Genomic DNA, 20,637 nt, shown 5'->3' on the forward strand with positions numbered 1-20,637 from the left:
ATACATAGTTTAGACTATTAATGCAAAACAGAGGAGCGTGGCCCTCTGATTTTCCTTGTCTATCAGGCAAGAGCCCACCACTTCAGTCAGTGTGGTAGTGAACATAGTGGCAGAACTCACTGATATTTCCTAAGCATCTAGAGAGAAAGCTTGTGCATCTTATTTAGAGTTGCTTTCAGAGATGTAGCTTGCTCCAGCTTGTTAGAAGGGAGCAGATGGGGAAAGTCAGAGTTTGCCAGTAAAAGGCAAAATTCTTCTCTAACGATCTAGTGTTGATTTGAAATTGTGGGGCTTTCTTATGGAGCTGTTTATTTCTGTTTCATTGTTTATAACCTAAAAATAGTTATAATGTTTCATTTTGCTGTGGAAGGAAGCAATCAAAATATTTTGGCTTTGCTTCAGATAAAGATAATATTTTCTAAATAGCTGTCTGTAACCCTAATGGCAGCTGAGACCTCTATAAGTGAGTCAGTGTACCATAATTTAGTGACAAGTGTGCAGTGGGGATGATTTAGCTCCAGTGACACATTCATAATTTGCATTATTATTATTATTGTATCTTGTAGCAGTAGCCAAAGGCACAGCTTGGCTCGGTCCAATATAGAAAACTTTGATAGCTAAAATGAAATTTAGTAAAGATGTAAATAAAATCTGCCTGCATAAGTCAAGTAGTGTTTTTTCAGCCTGTGACCAGAAGGAAGAACTGCACTCCAGAGGTGACAAACTCATTCTGTGGCAGCAGCCACAAAATAAAGTTTGTTTTTAATTATAGTTTGTGAAACAGAATGTAAAACTAAACCTGTTTATTTGGTTTAGTTCACAAAAAATCTCCCCCAATAGCAAAGAAAGGTTTGAAGGTGGGAAAGGACTCTTTTTAGTAAGCAAAATTTTTGAAGTAACTCATTCTAGAGCCATCTGCATTCCTTTGTTTGCCTGGTTGTTTGTATGTGCAGGTCTGTGGCTTGTGCAGAGCAACATGGAGTGGTCTTAACCAGGCAAGGGTTTCTCAGTCTTCAAGGTTTTTAATTCTTAGTTCTGAATGTCTCACTATTACTACAGAAGAACTTATCATCCTGTTGAAATAAATAGCTGTAGGTTGCATTTCTGAGGTTTTATTTCAAATATTGGAGGTAATTTTCTCTTTTTAATTTTTTATTGGTTTTGCTGGGTTTTGGTTGTTTTTTTTTTTTTAAACTTAGTATTAGTTTCTAGTAAGTTCAGACTGAATAAAATGTTTTGGGGTTGTACCATATGCCAAAACCTAAATGGGAGTTATTTCTCTCCTTTTGCATGCTGTAGAACTGAAATCTGGCTGCAAATGTTTACTTTTTGAACAGATTCTGTGTATATGTGAAATTGTCTCTCTGAATAGTTTGTTCCAGGTTCTGTATAACTGGCCACTTTTCTGTTAACAATGGATTAGAAGAGTCAGTGGACTTGGGGATAGTTAATTTTTTTTCTCCTGTCCAGCGAGTGAGAAGGGAGTAGGGGATGCTGACTACTGCAGATGCACAAAGCAACAGGGAAAAGCAGTAGCATTCCAGTACTTAAATGTGCTGGAATGTATTGGCAATGTACAAAGTAGGGAAAGAGGACACTTGCCTGCTGTTGTGTGTTTTGACCTTCATAGAGAAGAGTTAGGCAACCACTGCATACCAGTCCTTGTAGCAATTGTCTGTCTGGTGCAAAGGGATCTCGTTGCTGCATAACAAAGCCAGTTCCTAAGCTTTCACAAGCAGAACTTCCACTTTTTCTACTTCTTTTGAATGCAACTTACACCAATTTATTACAACAGTACTTGAGCAATATTCTTGCCCCTACCTAGATTCAGACATTACACTGGGGCCTGTGATTTTATCTCTGATCAGTCTTTCATTCTCCTGTTAGTATATTGATGCCATCTCCTTCCAAGTGAAACCAGTTCAAAAGCTCCCTTCGTGTTTGCTCTCGTCTCAGTATTACTGAATCTTCCTCCCACCCCAATAGGTAGAAACTGAGCTCTTCCTTCTTTTCTCTTTAATTCTGTCTTGTTTTCTGCATGTCTCCATCTAGTTTCACTTTTCTATAAAATTTGAAGGTTGGCTTAAAACCATCCTGCAGGATAAGAACTGTCAGTGGGAATGAAGCTGCCAAAGAACTTTGCATCTCAGAAAGAGGACCTGTCAGCTTCATCCATTTGCTTTGCCACCATGGTAAAAGGCTGATTTACAGCTTGCCATGTTAATCGGTAGTCCTTTTAATGTATCTATCTGTCATAATTCTGAGGTCCTGGTTCCCATTTCTGTAAAGACTAGAGCCTAGGGCTGAGGAAGAAACAGGTTGGTGGCTGGTCTGTCACAGGCACAAGCTGAGCTGTGCAAGCAAAGTAGTTTTCTCAGGGTCTGTGGAAGGAACTTCTCCAGGAACTTGGAGCCCTCTCAAACCTCACCACTTGCTGTTCCAAGCACACCACCCACTTTTCAACCCTGCTTTCTTTAACCAAAACACAAAGCCAGTCTCCCCAGAAGAAAATGTTTCATTTTGAGTATTATTAGAGAAGGCAGGAGAAAGAACACAAACTGCCCGTGACACAGGATAATTATATTGCCTTATGCACTGCATACCACTTTGCCTGCTTTTTCCATCTAACGAGTCTCTGACCACTGCTGGCTTTGCAGGAACCCAGGCCTCCTGGTTATTTCAGGTCGCTAGCAGGTATTGGTGCATCCTCCTTAAACCACCTCCATTGGTTTAAATCTATAGTTAGAAGTTAAGTCCCGTTTGTTACTCAGTATTGAAGTGTTGTGTGCAAGCGCAAGAGCTTATATTGTTGACCAGTAAGTGGGGGAAGAGGTCTCTGCCCAGCAGCCTGAATCCTCGCGATCGTGCTATTTTTCTGTGACCGTAATTGATTCCTTTTATATTGCTTCATGATTACTTTTTTCCTACTGATTTTTTTTGTCATCTTTATTAGGCATTTTTACAAATGGTTAGTTACTTTTATTCATTTGCTAACAACCACATAGAAGCCCAATGTGGTCAGCATATGGTTTATATGTTGTTAAATCTTGTCTTTGGATGTTTCCTGGTCTGCATGTCCTTCTCGTGTTTTCACTGTCTTCTGTAGACCTTCATTAGTGGGGTTTGGGTTTTTTGTACTTCTAAAGTATGGATAGACTACCAATGTGCCTGTAGTTAGTGTTACTGACCTAGTTGCTTTGTTAGTCATATTCCCAAACTCCCCATTAACTCAACCGTGTGACTTCAGCTATTAGACTTCAGAAGCTTAAAGCTTATGTAGCATTGCCTTGGCTTACAGCTGGTGCAGTAAGTCTGGTGCAAAAATCTCCTTATTTGCCATTTAGAACAGAGTTTGGTATGGATGAAAGAAACCCTGAATTTCCCACCTTCTGTTGCATTGTGGGGTGTTCCTACACTGCTGTGCTCTGCCCTTTCCCACCTAAATGAGATCTGAAGCCTACCAGGCACCTTTGTTCAAGTTGCGGTGCTCTTGCTCCCGTTTGTGCTGACTGGTGTAAAGGAGATGCACTGCCCTTGTGTCTCCAATTTTTAAACAAATGCTTGTTCCAATTCTTTTGGAGAAGCTGCAGCCAGCTTCTCTGCTCCTCCCTCTTGTTTGTTTTTAAAGTAGCACTGCTTTGCTCTTGAATCTATTTAATTGGTTTCCTGCTGGAAAGAAACTAAAGGGCTGCCTTTGCCAATTAACTAGGGCAAAATACTCTATTAGTAGACAATGTAGGTTAACCAAGGATTTCAGGAAAGAAATGTGGGATACCTTTGATGGTTAAACACTTGTTCTTTGGTGGGGCTTCTTTTCATTAAATATAGAATAGGAATTGAAAGACATTCCAGGGTTCAGTTCCTTCCCTCTGAAAGTTTTTTCCTGTCTAGTTTTAATATTGACAAATTATTTCATCTTAAAAGCATGTAGAGCTCCTAACTCCTAGCCAAGTGCTTATTGTCCTTTGGAAACTAAAAAAATCTAGAGAATGATTTCAGGCCTGGGACACAGCTTACTCATGTAATAGGCTATCTTTAGGAACATTAATAGCGATATTTTAAATGAAATGTCTATTATTGGCCTCCTAGATTGCTAGGTGCAATAAAGTCAACCAAGAGAGAGCAAGCAGATTGAGTTTGTTACTAGGAATATCTAAAAAGAAACCACAAAAGCTAATTTTAAGCAGTGGGTTGCAATCCATGGTGTTTAGTTTAGAACCTCTGGAGCAATTCCTTTCCAAACGTCTCTATTTTAAACTGGTATGTCAGACCAATGTGGCTGCTCTTTCACGATCTCCTTAACATAAAACTCTATGGTGACCATGAAAGTAAATAGGAAAAAGTAACAATTACAGCACTTACCAAAAAAGATTCATTTCTTAGTACAGTAGATTCCCTTTAAATAGGGGGGTATGTCTCAAGAGCTGGGTGGGTGGTGTGTGTGTATGTACCACGTTACGTGGCTGGGACCATAATGAACGACCTCATCTGTGATCTTCCCAGAAGCTGAAAAGAGGGCAGGCTTCTGTGGTTTATGTCTTGTTTGGTTTGGGAAAGCACAAGTTGAACTTGGAAAGATTCCTACTATCTAAAATGTTCAACACGTGGCCTCTGGAAAGTGCAGAATATCTTTAACTACCATTTTTTAATTCAGCCTTTTTAAGAATTTTTAATAATAACTTTTTCTAGAAAAATTTTGTTTTACTAAGGCTTTTCTGCTTTATTTTTTAACATTGAAATAATGTTAAATGGTTGATGTGATTACTTCTGCTTTTTTTTAGGCTGCATGCAAAAGGGAGAAAGCTACAGGAGTCAGAACAGCTCAGAAAAATACTGTTGTTTCAAGGATACTTTCTGACACCCAAGTGGGTCTAGAGAAAATGATTGTCCCCTAAATTCGGCTACTCATCCATTTTTTGAGGCAGAGAATGTAGTACCAAGTGTATTAAAATTAGTTTAATAGTTTTATAACTTTGTGTTGATGTTAACTTCTGAAACCTGTGGTCCACTGCCGCATGCACTATGCAAACATTAAATAAAAAAAGAAAAAGTAAAACCTATTCCCACAGAGGAGATTGCAGTCTGTGGGTGATACTGACCCTATTCTGGGTATCCTACAATATGGAGCAAGACCTGACCTAGTGTTTAAGGTAGTTTGCTTGATTACTGTTAGTGAACTGGCTGTGACAGTGCAGAGCAACCATCTGAGTATCTGTTGAGCTTCTGAAAAGGACTGTTCAAACATAACTGATGTCCAAGGTGAAAGGCTTGAAGTAGATTATTTACGTAGGGAGGAGCATGTCTTCAAAGAGCTATTAGCTGTTTTCTGGGTATTGTTTTTGTGGGACAAACTTTACCTTTTAGGTAATGGACTGATCACTTGGACTTGTGGAAGGAGCTCATCTTATGAAGTGGCTTAGGGAATATATTATATATATCAATGCTTTAAATATGTGTCGCTGCTTTATTTTGTTTCCTTCTTTAGGAAGTAAAATTACTTAATTCTGGTAATGTTAGCTTCCTTTAAAAACCATCAACACTCACTGAAGAAAACTCATTGTTTGACTGTTTTGTTTTTAAAGCTCTTCTTTATAAACCCCTAGAATGATGAGCACAAACTTAAGCTGCCCTAGAAATGTTTTTCATCCTTGCCAGAATAAATCTATGCAAATTTCTCACTTTATGCTGCATGCCAGATCTCTCTTCTGGGAACCTGTGAAGAATGTGTTTTCCATGCCTGTGCCCAGCGTGCTCTCTGCTAGTAAGCAGGTCAGCACTGCCACCCATAAGAAGCATGCAGTGAGGGCTGTGTTTCAGTATCCTCCCTGCCCACTCTCATGAGCAGGTAGAAGTTACAGATTGAGCAGAGTGCAGGTGGCTCGCACAGAGCCACAAACCAAAACTGTTCCTGTAAATGCGCAGCATGGGATATACCCAACACGCCAGAACTGAGTACCTGTTGCAATGTGTGCGTTAATTTGGAGAAGGGGTTAATACGGTCTAGGAGTGCTAAAAGGCAATGCAAAATGTTAGCAGGCGATTCCTGTCTTGAGTAGGCTGTCACTTTCACTGTATATCAAATCTATAGCAAAGTCAAGTACTCTGATCACATTGGGTGTTTTTGCATTGCTTCGTTGTTACCTGAGGTGTTCCCTCTTTAGCAGGATGAATTATATGGGTATGTAGAAGGTCTAAGGGACTGACTTAAGTACCTTCAGTTTTCTCTTTCTAGCAATGCAGTGACATGTAAATCAACATGCTTTTTTTTTTTTTAATTTATTTTATTTATATTTTTGTTGCAATTCCAATCAACTATGCTGATATGTTAGAAAAGCTTGATTTAAATTATTTTTTGATAGCTTATTCTATACTGATGTTTTCTTATTCTATATTGATATTTGCCTTTAATAATTTTCAACATCTGTTCTGTTTAGGTAACTCAAAAGCCAAGTCTCTTCCATAATATTAAAGGTTAAAAAAACAAAAAGTCCTAATCAGCTCAATACTGTCCTTACTAAATGAATTAATTGGCAAGGAAGGCCATTTACAAATGTAGAACTGCCAGTAGTTTATTCTTAAGGTTATGTTATAAATGAGGAAAGAAAAACTATAGTTCAACCTCCAAAAGCATCTTAATTTACTACAATTAATCAATGAGTAAGAGGAGAAAACTAAATGAAAACTAGAAGTAATAAACCAAGGCCGAACACCTATTGATTTTTACGATCTATGCTCAAGTGTACAAAGTGGTATGGAGAAAATCCCAATAGCATTCCTCTGCATGTGTTCCTGAAATCAAAGGTCTGTAACTTATCGGTACGTGTTATCTAGACAACTGCAGCATGGGGAGCCCTGAAGGGAGTGTTCCCACTGTGGTGAACCTATGCTCTTTCCTTTCTTCCCCTTATGCTTTATGCTGTCTCTCTGTGCCTGAAAGCTTCAGCCTTCGGTTTCGGTCTTTGCTGCTGCAGAGGCATTGTGCACGGCCTCTGCCACACGCTGCTACAGTGCTTCTGCTTTCTGCAGTACACAGGTCCACGTGTTAAACTGCAAACATTGTTAAATGCGGGCAGGGAAAAAAAAAGCCACCAGCAAGGCAGGAAACGTTACTGTGCAACAGTAATATTGCTGTGAAGGGCTAGGGCTGGGGCTGATGTTGAAGCTAATACATTATTATACCTCTGAAAATGCTGCAAATGCTGATTCTCACGCTGCAGAGTGAGAGGAGAAGGAAAGTATGCGCTCAGGCAGCTAATGCACTCCTCATCCCCCTACCAGCCTATGTGGTGTGGTAGGTACCAGCTGATGTGTCTGTCTGAGGCACTACTAAACTGCGTGAACTGCTCAGTTATGCAGTAAGTTTGAGGCAGAAGAGGTTATCAGTAGTTTCTTATAACTCGGGTGATGTTCTAATCACTAGATCATCCTTTTTTTTTTGGTGTGTGCAATCTTAGTGGTTCACAGTGACATAAGAACTTTCTCTTGATTGTGTTTGTTGAAGGTCTTCCAAGGCCTGTGCTAAATGACTTGACTGGACCATCAATAAGAGGGTAGAAAGAAACCAGACCAAATTAGATGTCTGCCTCTAATCAAGGTGTTATTCCATAATAAGAGTCTGCCTGTAAGTTCCGTAGCCCATGTGAGTGACAGGTCTGTGCCCAGGCGTGTGCTGGTTGAATGTCACATCGGGACATGACTTGGAGAAAAGTAGTTGGAAAATATAATTCTGTAATGTGTGAAAGGAAACTTGGGAAGAACAACACGTTATTCACCAAGCTAGCATGGCTCAGATATTAACATAGGCCATAATATAATTAAATTTTGTAACATTGTGCTTAAAAAAGGCAAACTGCTCCTTCCCCAGAGAGAAGAGGAAAACTTGTCCCAAGCCAGTTTCCTAGTAGAACACCCTGACCTCTCGTGTTTGGCTGACCTGGGCTACCTTGCCTTGGCTACTGTGCAGTGGAGGTGAGACTGAAGTACTGGATTGTGATGCAGATGTGATGGGAAGAGGGCAGGCTGCTTCAAGCAGGAGAAAATTAGATCAATATTATGTATAGGAAAGGAGATAAAAAGACAAAGAAAAAACTTTTGGGAGGGTGCAAGGAAATGATCAACTGGATTTGAACAGTGCACAGAGAGAAATTTGAATCCAGAGGCATCAAGTTTGTTATAAAGTGTCATAACAAAACAGAAGTTTGTTATAAAATGTCTTAGCTGATAGGTGTAGTTTTTATCATGTGAAGCATCAGATGATATGAAGGGTTGACTATTTGGTGAGAGCTTCAGGAATTCTCAAATCTTTTCCTCTGTTACCTGTTATTAAGTTTGGTACTACTATTAAGAGAAAGAGTGAGTAGCTAGTACTGTCGATCAGGCTAGATCCTGTTTGCAGGATGTACTGAGCAGGCTGTATCAGAGTTTTAGAATCATAGAATGGTTTGGGTTGGAAGGGACCTTAAAGATCATCTAGTTCCAACCCCCCTGCCACAGGCAGGGACACCCTTCCACTAGACCAGGTTGTTCAAAGCCCCATCCAACCTGGCTGGGACCTTAAAGATCATCTAGTTCCAACCCCCCTGCCACAGGCAGGGACACCCTTCCACTAGACCAGGTTGTTCAAAGCCCCATCCAACCTGGCCTTAAACACTGCCAGGGAGGGGGCATCCACAGCTTCTCTGGGCAGCCTGTTCCAGTGTCTCACCACCCTCACAGTAAAGAATTTATTCCTAATATCTAATCTAAATCTACCATCTTTCAGTTTAAAACCATTCTCTCTCGTCCTATTACTACATGCCCTTTTCTCTCTCAAACACTGAGGAAAAAAAAGATCTTACTGATCTGTAATTCAGCCCATTGCACACAGCCCAAGCCATTGGATTTATTGTCAGGAGATGGAATTCTTCCAGAAAGATGTGGTGGGTTTTCTTCTGTTTGGGTGGCTTTTTTTCCTTTGGCTGAGGTGCCTGATACTAGACACACAATCTCCCTCTGAAGGCCTTCAGATCACTTTCCTTCCTCACTGACTAGGTAATATAGGCAGTTATCTTAGAAAATCTGCTTCTTTTTGCACCAAAAATAGGGTGACTATCTGAGGTAGCCTGAATCCCATCCTAGGTTTCTCCTTATGCTTAGTCTGGTGTGTCCCACCAACATGGTGAGTGAGTTTGTATACCATGACATCTAATTCAAACACACTCTACTTTTCTGTCCTCTGAAGACTAGAGGGGCTGTTCTGGTTCATAGCTGATGCACAGTGCGATATGGTATGGTGGAAGCTGTTACTTCTGCCGTGAAGCCATCCAGCTTCCAGCTAGAGTTGCTGTTTTAGGCATAGTTTTGGAAAAAGTAGAAGTAATTTTCCAGATGGCTGTGATTACTGCACAAGACATTTCTATGAAGTTTTACTCTTTCTATGAAGAGTCTTTCTCTTTTCTTGCACTTTGGCAATATTTCCTTCCTAGTCCTATTGACTATATGTGCTCTGTTGGTTCTTCTCCCTCTTAATATTGTTAGTGGAAGATAACCCTTCAGAACAAGGGAGAATTTCATACTAATCTGAGGGGCAGATCTGGAGCATGAGACTGGGAACTCGCTGTCCACGCTGGGAGCTGTGAAAAATGCTCTTACAAATATCTGCCTGGAATTTTGTGGTGGTTGTTAAGTCACAGGAACAAAGACAGCTGTGGGTAAGTTAACCAGACTTCACCTCACTCTGCATGCTGTTTTCAGCTACCAGCGTATCTGCTTTGCGGTTCAAGCGTGGTGTATGAAGGGATAGTACTTGTGTATGTGTTGTCTTACAGGCTGGATGTGAACTGTTGTTCAAACTTGAGCTTTGCTGTTAGTATACAAGTGTAAGACAGCAAGAGGGCTTGCAGTGGGTATTTTCAATCCCATGTACTTTGTTCTTCCATCTGAGACTTGTCAAGTGCTATGGAAGTACAATACTGGGCAGCGCACCAAGCATGTGTTTTTGCCATAGTCGCAAGGAAAAAGACAATTTTGACTGGTGGAAACGAGAGAATTACTCAGCTGGCCTCTCTGAGTGTCTCAGTCAGAACTAGGGCTTCACTCCCCTTGCTTATATTTGCATTTTCTCAGTAATTTTACATAGCTTTAAATATGATTTTTAGCTTTAAACTTCCAAGGATTTTCTCTTCCCTTCCCTGCAACAAATTAAAAACCCACAGAGCTCAAGCTTGGTGTTACTTGGGTTTTGTGTAAACATAGCTCTTACTTTTGCGAGAGTCAACTGTGGAGGAGGAAAAACCTTGTGGTACATTAAATCAGTAAGGAGCAGTTTGAAGCTTTGTTGCTAGTGTGGAGACAGCTCAGAGTGCACTAATTCATCAGTTCCTTGTAAGCAGAGAGGAGGGAAAGAATAGGAGGAAGCAAGGAAAGGGGTGGAGGAGGAAGGAGTTGGAGAAGAGAAAAATAAAAACATGGAAAAATGTTAGGGATGGGAGGAAAGGCATAGCAAGGCAGTTGTTTTTGACTGGGTTGTCCATGAGTTTCTGGAAAATAATAAAATAAGATGTTACCCTAGAAAGCAGTGGAATTGTCTGTGCCCTTGTTACTGCTGTTGCCTTCACAAGCTAGAAAACAATTGAGTCATGAGTGACTTCTCACTGTTAGTGTTTGGGGCTTGTTGCAGCTGCGAGTTGCATGCTTAGATTACAACTGGCTCTGGTTAAGACCATTCTCTTTTAGGTTGGCTTCATCTTACACCTCACTTTAAGATGTCTTACAGATGTTGTTTGATCGATTCACCCTAGGTTCCTTTCATTGTGGGAGAGTGAGGACCAGCACAAGGGCAAGGCATATGGGTGGAATTTAAGGTATTTTAAATGCAGGTGGCTACTAGGTTACCTGTAGCCAGTAGTAGAGCTCTAGTTGGTATGGCCAGCAGAACTGCTAAAATAGTCAGCTCACCCTAAAGTAGGCATCTACAGCCCATAACTACAATGGGAGCTCACAGCTGGAAAACATGAAACTATCTTCTTATCCATGTTAATTTGGAGTAGAACTTAACTGCGTTCTGAACTGCCTGCCTTCGCTGATGAACACTAGCTGCATCACCCTTGGTGTGTCCATGGTTTTGAGCAAGAATTCTGTTAACAAAGGTAGTGGCTACAAGGTTCAGAATACTCTGTAAATCTGAAAACTTAGTAACCATCAGCTTTCTTCCAGTAGAAGCAAAATCTGAAAACGTTCAGCCAGGAAAATGTGTTTGACTGGTTCTGGTTTTGTCTTCTGATAACCAAAAAAGCCAAGTCAACAGGATGTTGCTTTTTCACTCTGAAAGTCTCCTGGTTGTTGCTGGCATCTGCTGAAATGGTTATTCATATCATAACTCCTTTCAAGAAAGATTACACTGCTTTTGTGGTATTCAGTGGAGAGGAAAGGTTTGGGATGTTTTTCCTGAACTCTTGTTCGTTTGGTCATGATGCCAGTAAGGTGTTTTAATCTGTACTTGGCCTCAGAGTCTCACTACTATTTCAATCATGTAGTCTTGTTCTGGTTTGTTGAAATCTGGGGAGAAGAGGAACAATGGAGTGTAGTGTCACTCTTCATATGGAGAAAATCTTTCTTATTTCCTAGATTCTGTGTGCAGCTGATTTTCCTGTCTCTAAGATACTTACAGAGCTTAAACATTTCAACTGTTAATGATTTAACCAGTAGTCTTCCACACTTTTGCATGAGCTTAGTGGTTGCCACAATAATTCATAGATGGTACCTTGGTCTTGGCCCTAGTATTCAAAGGTAGTGGTTCATTGGATTAAAGTTGATGGGAGTCTTTAATGAGGAATTGCATTAAAGTTCATGGGAGTTTTTAATGAGGATCTAATGGGTTCATGACTTTTAAAGCAAGCAAATGAGATGGGTGGGCTTATTCTCTCCAGATGAAAATGTGTTGCATTTGTGCCAGTTTCAGACCCAGGTGATATACCTGTGCTGCGGTGTCTAGGCTGTTCTCCAGTACAATGGTGGGTGGAATTTTCCTGCTCAGCATGAAGTAGGATGCTTTTAAAATGCATATCATCTTGGCCTAGCTGTTTCAAATTAACTTGAGACCTTGTCTCTCTGGCTGCTGAGAGTGCCCTGAGGTGTGCTGAGGGTCTGGGACTCCACTGCTGGGAAATGGGATGGTGCAAGGACTTCCGAGCTCTTGCCTGAGGTGCTCTGCTGCTCCTGGTCTCGTATAATATCTTGGATAGCAGACATTGACTAGACATGCGAATTCTGAGCAATGTTCCTTAATATTACCACATCTTATTCATGTCATCCTTTGGGGATGTTGAATGTTTGGGGCATAAAGCAGTGGAATTCCACTTCAGTTGTTGCTGTACTCTGTACAACAAAATACACTTCTGGGAACAGACAGGAAAAAAGTCTTTTTCCCCTCTTTTCTTCTCATTTCTCCCTTGTCTTTTCTGTGTTCTGTCTTCCTTCTCACCACTTTTTTTTCTTTTTATTAAATTACATATTGTTTTTTTTTTCTCCATACCTTTGGGTCTTCCAGTTCTTTCCCTTCTGCCTGACCACAATTTCTTTCACATGGAATACAGTGTTGTTTTTTTTTTTCTTTGAAACATTTTCACCCCTGCCTATGGGGTCTGGATAACAGCCATAACCAGTTTATTTCAGGTTGCTGCTGCTTGGCAGTGCTTCGAGGAGCCACAGTAGCACCAGAGCTGGTGACAAACACAGGAAAATGCAAGGTTGGAAAAGTCTTTGGCTCTGCTGCATTGTTCAGCGGCTGTATTTTTGGGATACGTGAAATGAGGATCTAATGGGTTCATGAGTCTTAAAGCAAGCCAATGAGATGGGCAGGCTCATTCTCTCCAGACCAAAATGTGTTGCATTCATGCCAGTTTCAGATCCAGGTGATACACCTGTGCTACAGGGTTTAGGCTTTTCTAGGCCCTCTGAGGTACTTCTGCATGGACAGAAGAGCTTGTGGCTTGTCTATTTGTAGTATTTAGAAACTGGAACTTTAAAAATCTGTTTTCTGTGTTTGTTTCCGTAGTATCTTTTAGTCTCTACCCACCCATGTATTTGTTAGGGAATGTTGTCATATACATCCATAGATGTAGAATCTGTCCATTACTTTTCTAATATTTAAAATCTTGCAGAGTCTGTGACGTAATCAAACCAAGCTGTGTAAATTTTCTTCTTTTTTTTTTTTTGCCTTACATAATACTCTAATTTCTCAGGAAAGAAAAGAAGACAAATTGTTAGCCAGGTGTTTAGCAAAGAAAACTTTTTTACTTCCCCTAACTCAGTGACTTGTCCCAGAAGTGGTCCAGTAGATTTTTTTTTTTTTTGCACTCTTTATGCTTTTATTCAGGTACCTTTTATTAGTGAGAAACCAACTGTTCTTTCTTTTTATTTTTTTTTATTTTTTTTTTTTCTTGGGCATTGAAATGGTTGAATGTAATATTTATACATGTATATATTTTAATATTATATATACATGTGCCTATATATTAGATATATAAATATCTTTAAAATATGTTTTGTATCAATCAGGAAGGTAAAGCAAAGAAACATAGCGGCTATTCATCGGGTCGACCGAAGTCCCTGGAATAATTCAGTTTCAACTCAAGAAAGAGCCTGTTTCCCACATGCTATATTGGCCAAGAGGCTGAAGTTGCTGACAGTGCTCTAAGCTTTTACATGGTCTTTTCTCTCTTCTGGGCTCGGGCCCTGGAACAGCTTGAAGATAAGAACATAGACAGTGAGCTTGGAGTTGATGGTTAGCTGGTGTAAGGACTTAAAGGCCAGGTCTGAAGAGTTCATGACAGACTGTGTGTTGACATGACTTTCTGCAGCATTCTGTACAAGCTGAAGTTTCTTATGTGTTGAAAAGAGTTATGCCTGAAAACAGCAGCCTGTTATACTGCTGAAAGAGAACATGGCTTTACTGATTGGGGTTGTCTGGAATTCAAAGGATGACTGGTGTCTGCTGGACTTGTGTGGTTGATTGTGGATCAGATTTATGAGTGAGCCTTAGGAGTTAGACAGGCATTTGGCAGGATTTAGGAACCTAAGGAAGGAAGTCACCAGACCTGCGTAAGCTAGTCATCTCTAAACATCTACATAAATCCAGTCTTCTGTGTGTTAGTTTGCCTGATGTTTAGCAAAGAGAATTATTCTACTTTACCGCCCAAGCAGTTCTGTGAGGATGAAGACTCAGAGACAGACAGTTAATGCAGTGATAGACACCAGTAGCTAGCTAGGATTGGTAAGTGAGAGACACTTAGTCTGCCTGCTAACTTTTATAACCATAAAATCTACCTAGTGGATGAATTTATTCCTTAATTTGTTTTATAGAGGGACTTTTAAATGGTCTTATCAGTCTATGGTACAGTTACATAATAAAAACTGGCAACACCAACGAAAAATAGTTGCTAATAGGTCAGTTTGGTCATACAGGCTTCTTTATATTGCTAGGGAAATATGAATCCTACTGAGGATCCCTGGAAAAGCCTAGGAACAGGGAAAATAGAATCAGGCTGAAACTCTGACAACGGGGTAACGGATAATCCAAGTGGCAGGACTTCAACTGAACACTCTCAGCCACCAATCTCGATCGTGTAAGCTAGTCCCTGCTGACTTGGGGGTCTTGGAGATAGCTATCGAATCGTGTGCAGTGAGCTACAGCTGTGGCTACACAGGAAAGCTCAGAATTGTTTAGGTCACAGAGTCAAAATATCCACTTAATAGATGTGTCAGGCACTGCCAGTTCCAGAGTGTAGTGTAACAGCCTTTCTGCAGATGACTCCACTTCAGAAATGAGCACTTTTTTCTCCACATAAGTAAAATATCTGGAGATTTTTTTTTATAGGTTTATATTCTTATATATTTATAAATATTAAATGTATAAATCTAATATATAAATATACTTATATAAAACTGTGCTATGTCAGACGTGTTTGACTTCGTTTAGGAAGAAGTGTAGCCTGGATTATATAAATATATATATTTATATATGAACTACATTAAAAACCTGTACTATAGCAGATGTGTTTGTCAAAATAACTCTAGTTAAAATAATCAAGGCTGCTAGATGAAATCAAAGAGGGACAACAGGAATGATAAGCAATTTTAAATCCCATTTAAATCCCTTCCTTTGGCTTCTAAAAGAGCTGTTTTCCATCATGTTAATAAATTCAGATTAAGATAACTCCTTAAGGCTGATGACTCTAAGTGTACATGATTAACTGATTGTCTGGTAGGAGAGGGGACTGAAGCCCTTTATTTATAAATTAAACCGATCCCTGATGTAAAGCTGAAATTTACATTCTGTTGAAAGCTCTATTTTGGGTCTTGCTTGGTGAGAAAGACCCCAGTTAAAGCGTGCTGTGTATGAGTCTTTTATTCAACCATATTTTCTAGTCACTTTTTTTCTCACGTAGCTGGTCATATATCCTTGAAGTATTAACTTGATGCAATTGAAGTTTGACTCTACGGTGCCATGAAATACTTGACTACAGTGCAATGAGAAAAATCATACTGTTTTATAATTTCTTGAATGACTTGCATGGAAGAAAGTTGCATTATTTCCTGCTTTCACAATTTTTCAGAAGTTTTCACATTATTTCTGTTTCACTGTTTGCTGCAACTTCTTGAAGCCTGGAAATAAAGAATTGTTCTGTTCTTGACTTACCAGAGATCAAGTCAGCCATTTGTTCTCACTAGAAAGTGTAATCTGTGTAGGTGGACCAAAACTAAGGGATTACTGTTCAGAAATCCAGTTTGTATTCACTTAGTTCTTTAATTGTTGTGCAGAAATAATGAAAGATTCCTTTCCCCTCCATACCCATCTTCCAGAACGCATAACAGTCACGTTTTAAATATATTAACATGTTGTTACAGCAACAAGACTTCAGTCACTTCTGTGTCTTTATGCAGTGGTTACTTTTTTTTTGTGTGGACCTGCATGTGGTTGCAGAATTAAATAGTCATTAGTCAAGTTGCTGATTATTTATGAAAAGGCTGCTCTGAATGCACTGTCACTAAAGCTCTTTCCGATGCTTCCTACCTCCAGCTTGTTTTGGGATGTTGTCCTAGAAAATGATGGGCTGCATTACCATGTTTCTTACAAATTCAGTATTACCAGTTATGGACCACAGTCTGCAAAAATATGCAAATGAGACTGACCTTGACCACAAAAGAGCTTGGAGTCTGAATTGACAACCAACTTCTTTTCTGGTTTTCTGTGTCTTTAAGTCTGATTTGGCCCATCTGTTATCAGGGCCTGTGAAGTATTGATGTTTGTACTGGGTTTGGTAATCAACACTAAATGTCTAATGAACTAAATATTTATTGGGCTAAGATCTGTTCAGTAGGTGGATTGGACTGCAGTTCTGTACCTTTACTAGCTGTATTTCTTGGGGCCTCCTAGCAGATAGCCAAACCATGAGGCAAAATTTTCTGCTGGCTGGTGCTGTAACTAGCGGCCTTTGGCTTGAGGGCATATCAGTACATATTTTTCAATATTTTATTATAGAATCAGAATGGTTTGGGTTGGAAGGGACCTTAAAGATCATCTAGTTCCAAACCCCCTGCCATGGGCAGGGACACCTTCCACTAGACCAGGTTGCTCAGAGCCCCATCCAACCTGGCCTTGAACTCTAGGAACATTTTGTTCCTTTAGAGGTCCTTTCAGTTGCCTTCTCTTTCTTCTTGCTGTTACTTTACATTCTCCCTGAAGCACTTTACTTCACTAGAAAGCATGAGAATACAATCTGAAGCCGTAAGAGACCATAGCAGTGGCACAGTAGGAGTCTTAATCTGATTTTGGCAGAAGGTAGTTTTTTCTCTGCTGTTGTCTTGTGAGTTTGTTTGGTTTGGTTTGGTTTGATTTTTTTTTTAAAAAAAAGGTTTCTTAAACATCATGAAGCAACACAGAAGCTTAGTATTAGTTTCAACAGTGGGCCAGATGATCATGTCAGTGCTTTGGAAAGCTTCATTCCCTGTGTTCCTTTACAGGGATACCCAGCAGAGATGTTCCACGGGGATCCGGTAGCTTTCTGTACACATTTTCCAAGGCTAGGTGGCAGATTTCTTGATCCTTGCTTTAATACCACCAGTGACAACAGATATTTATTTCCATGCAAGTGAATGTAAGATTTCATTATTCAAACTAAAGACTATTTTAGCATAGGTGTAGTGTGTAATTGAGGCTTTAATGATTGTGTGTGCATGTAATGCTGCAGTAGGCTAAAGTGAAAGGTGTAAAGGGATACAATGCTATCTTGTACTATTTGTACTCTGTTTGAAAAAGTGACATACAGAAAATAAATATAAGACTAATTTGGTGACTTGGAACTTGTTTTCTTTGGCAGCATGGGATAGAAGCCTCTAGGAGACAGCTAAGCATTTTTTTAACGTGCCCCTATGAATGGAGGCAATCAGCCTCTGCTGCACGTATTACTGTCTCGGCAGAAGGTGTTTGGCAAGGAGTTGTGAGCAGAAATGGCTCTGCTGCCATTTGGAGCTGTGTTCAGGTTTTGCTTTCTGTTATCACAGTGGCTGAGCTCGTCATGGATTACATGCCAACTGTATTGGGCAGCCAATTTCTGCTGGCCTGCTAGATGCCAGCTTGGAAGAAGTTTCACTTTAATTCACTTCTGCTTTGCAGGAAAAGACAAAGAGGAGAAATATTTCCCAGTGAGGTGTTACTGCAGTACAGTTGTGCTGCAAAAGAGGAATTACCACACTGATACCAGTAAGCCTCTGTTGAAAGTCCTGGGGATCAGGGAACAAGTATAAGCCTTGGAGCTGAAAGGTTAATATTGTCCTCTTTATCATCACTTAGTGACCCACACTGACTATATATAAATTTATTTTTTGTCTTGATTGAATTGTATCATATATTTGGTGAGCTTTTAGTCTGAATTGTGTCAGATTTTACATCTTTGCCATAAAACTTGCTAGGATTTTGGTCTGCCTGATGTATGCAAGTGCATCCTTAATTTTATCCCTTTTCATTGTTCATCTGCTAGTTTCATCTGCTTGCTGCCATAAGCAACAGACATGCAATAAACTGGGCAGGACAAGCAAAGGACATTCAAACTAATAGCAAACAGTTAGTTCAGGTGTGTTTGGTCACTGCTTCTCAAATACTTCATGAGACTATCTGCAAATGTCAGATAAACCGAGGTTTGGAAGAAGAAAATAGTTTTCACTGATATTTTGTGTTAAATGAAATAGTAGTGGCAAATGACAGTAAAAAAGCAGTCTGATAGCCTTAAAATTCTTGAGTTTTCATTCATATCACCAGGTCAGATTTCATGTTAAAGTCTCAGAAAAGAGAGCATAGCACAAGTCTTACTTTGTGGAGCTCTTACTCATGTGTTGTTCTGCAGGACTATTTCATCTGTTTCCTTTGAAACAGTGTGGAGCTTGTGTGTGGGCTTTTGGAGGAAATGATCCAGAGCATCCCTGGAAATGGGACTGTTTAATCTTTCTTCTCCCCCCCTCTCCTCTCTGATGGCTGCACTCAAAATAAGTATTATTAGGCTCTGCTCTTTCGGTGTCCTTTATGTACCTTTTAAAGGGCATCTTCTAATGAGTTAGACTGAACAGAGGGCTAATGTAAAATCTTCACTTTGTTTCAGAGAATTTAGAGACCTTGGTAGAATCATGTCCGCAATGAATTGAATATCAAAGATTCAGACTTCACAAACACTTCTTTGAACTCCCCATGTGACTTGTTTGGGGGCAAAAAGCATATTTTTCTTGAACATCTGCCTAAACCTAGTTTAATAAGCATAAAAGTAATTTGTTGCAGTTCTGGAGGTCTTAGGAAGTTCACAGATAATATGACTTAGATATAAGCAGTTGCTGCAAGTGCCAATAGGAAAAAAAAAAGGCTGTAATCATAGCTGGAGTAGCATAACTGCCTGTGTGAGGAAGGTAAGGAACCAGCTAATTTTGGGAAGGAGGGAAGCGACATAATGTGGACATCCCAGCAGCCTCAGGATGTGAGTTTCCCACACTTGGAAGGTCAATATCACAGTGACAAAACAATGCTAGTAAATATGGTGTTAAGATTGGATATACAACCTTAGATGTTTGGAGGAGTGTGTGGTTTTTTGTTTTGTTTTTTTTTCCCCCATATGTGTAACTTGTAAATTAGATTTTTCTCTTTGTGGGAATACATTTGTTAGGTGTGAGATTATTTTCTTTCTGGTTAGCCATTTGACAACTCTCCATCTGGGCCCTGAAGCCTAGATAAAGATGCTCTGCATGGTCCTATCCTATTGCTGTGTCGAGGGTGATTTATAGGTATTATAGCCTCTTTTTATAGCTCACTTTGTGTTCTTATTTGCCCCAGTTCGTTGTTGCTACAACAAAGTTGTGCTCTTGACATATAGCAAGGGTAAAACTCTGAGTGTACTCAGAATATTCATCATTATTTCTAAAATTAACTTAGCAAACTGATCGATCTGTCATGCTTTTAGGAACAAAAATGTCCAGCTCTGTGACTTGCAATATCATCATGGAAAAGGGGCATAATAGATGCTTAGTTCATAAAAGACCTTGTGAGTTTTGTCTGGGTAGCTGGAGTTGTGGGGGTTAAGGAATGTATTTTAAGTGATGTCTAATCCATGTTAGTGAAAGAAAGCTTGTAACTAGAGGTGAAAATGTCAGGAACTGGGAATGAGATTTTTTCATGTATAATGGCAGACAGAAGTCTGTGACCTAAGGATATTTCCTGATTGCTCTCATATTTTGTCAGTGTATTATGTGGGTGTGGGTTTTTTGGTGTTTTGTTTTGTTTTTTTTTCCTTCTGCTTGCTATATGCATGTTCTATCTGACAGGGGAAGTATAGCCTACTGCAAGTGCTGACACTGTCAAATTAGCTAGTGCTGTTTATAGGGTTTTTTTCCCAAATAGCTAACAGGAAGCAGCTGACAATGAGCTTTTCAGTGGCAGAAAAGTACTGAATATCAATATAAGGAAATGATGGAGCATCTTTCCTTTTGTGCTGTTTTTCAGACTGCTCTGCAATGACTACAGCAAGATATAGGCCTACCTGGGACTTGGTACTTGATCCATTAGTGTCCTGCAAGCTCTGCCTTGGTGAATATCCCGTGGAGCAGATGACAACAATAGCACAATGCCAATGCATCTTCTGTACCCTGGTGAGTTTGCTTTTTCGTTAGGCATAAAAAGCAATGCACAATTTTAACTGCAGAAACCATGTGTGTTTCTGCTGAGTGAGTTTCACCCTGAAGTATTGATGCTGCAGTGGAAATAAATAGTTGCTGTGTACTTAACACAAATGCTACCAAGTAAACTTTTCTGTTTTCCTGTTTAAAGAAAAAAAAAAGGTTTTTACTCAGCATTTCCATGTACTGCTGTATACAGTTACCTCCTTAGCAAGGCTATTCACATTTTCCCTTTTATCTATCAGTGGCTTGGACTTGGGTTTTTTGTTTGTTGTGGTTTTTTTTTTTCCAACTTTATCCCCAAGTCTTTCTGGAACAGAGCCATGCACACACTTGCAACTAGAAAAGTATTTAATATATTATAGATTCTAATTTCACTCTATCATAATTACAATCATATAACAGGTTTGCATTACCATATTGCACAAATGTGTGCCTAGAATAACA

At 39.7% G+C, this 20,637-nt stretch overlaps 1 protein-coding gene across 2 annotated transcripts in view; it reads left to right on the plus strand.

Moving 5' to 3' along the window:
- RNF144A (ring finger protein 144A) overlaps positions 1-20,637 on the plus strand; it is a 72,550-nt gene that overhangs the window by 24,511 nt on the left and 27,402 nt on the right. For both annotated transcript variants that reach the window (XM_068403709.1, XM_068403719.1), the window contains one exon: positions 20,018-20,163. In XM_068403709.1, the coding sequence (XP_068259810.1) occupies positions 20,029-20,163 (135 nt within the window). In that variant the 5' untranslated portion in view covers positions 20,018-20,028. The remainder of the gene's footprint in view (positions 1-20,017; positions 20,164-20,637) is intronic.

This window comes from Nyctibius grandis, chromosome 1 (assembly GCF_013368605.1).
Source record: "Nyctibius grandis isolate bNycGra1 chromosome 1, bNycGra1.pri, whole genome shotgun sequence".
NCBI classification, from domain to species: domain Eukaryota; kingdom Metazoa; phylum Chordata; class Aves; order Nyctibiiformes; family Nyctibiidae; genus Nyctibius; species Nyctibius grandis.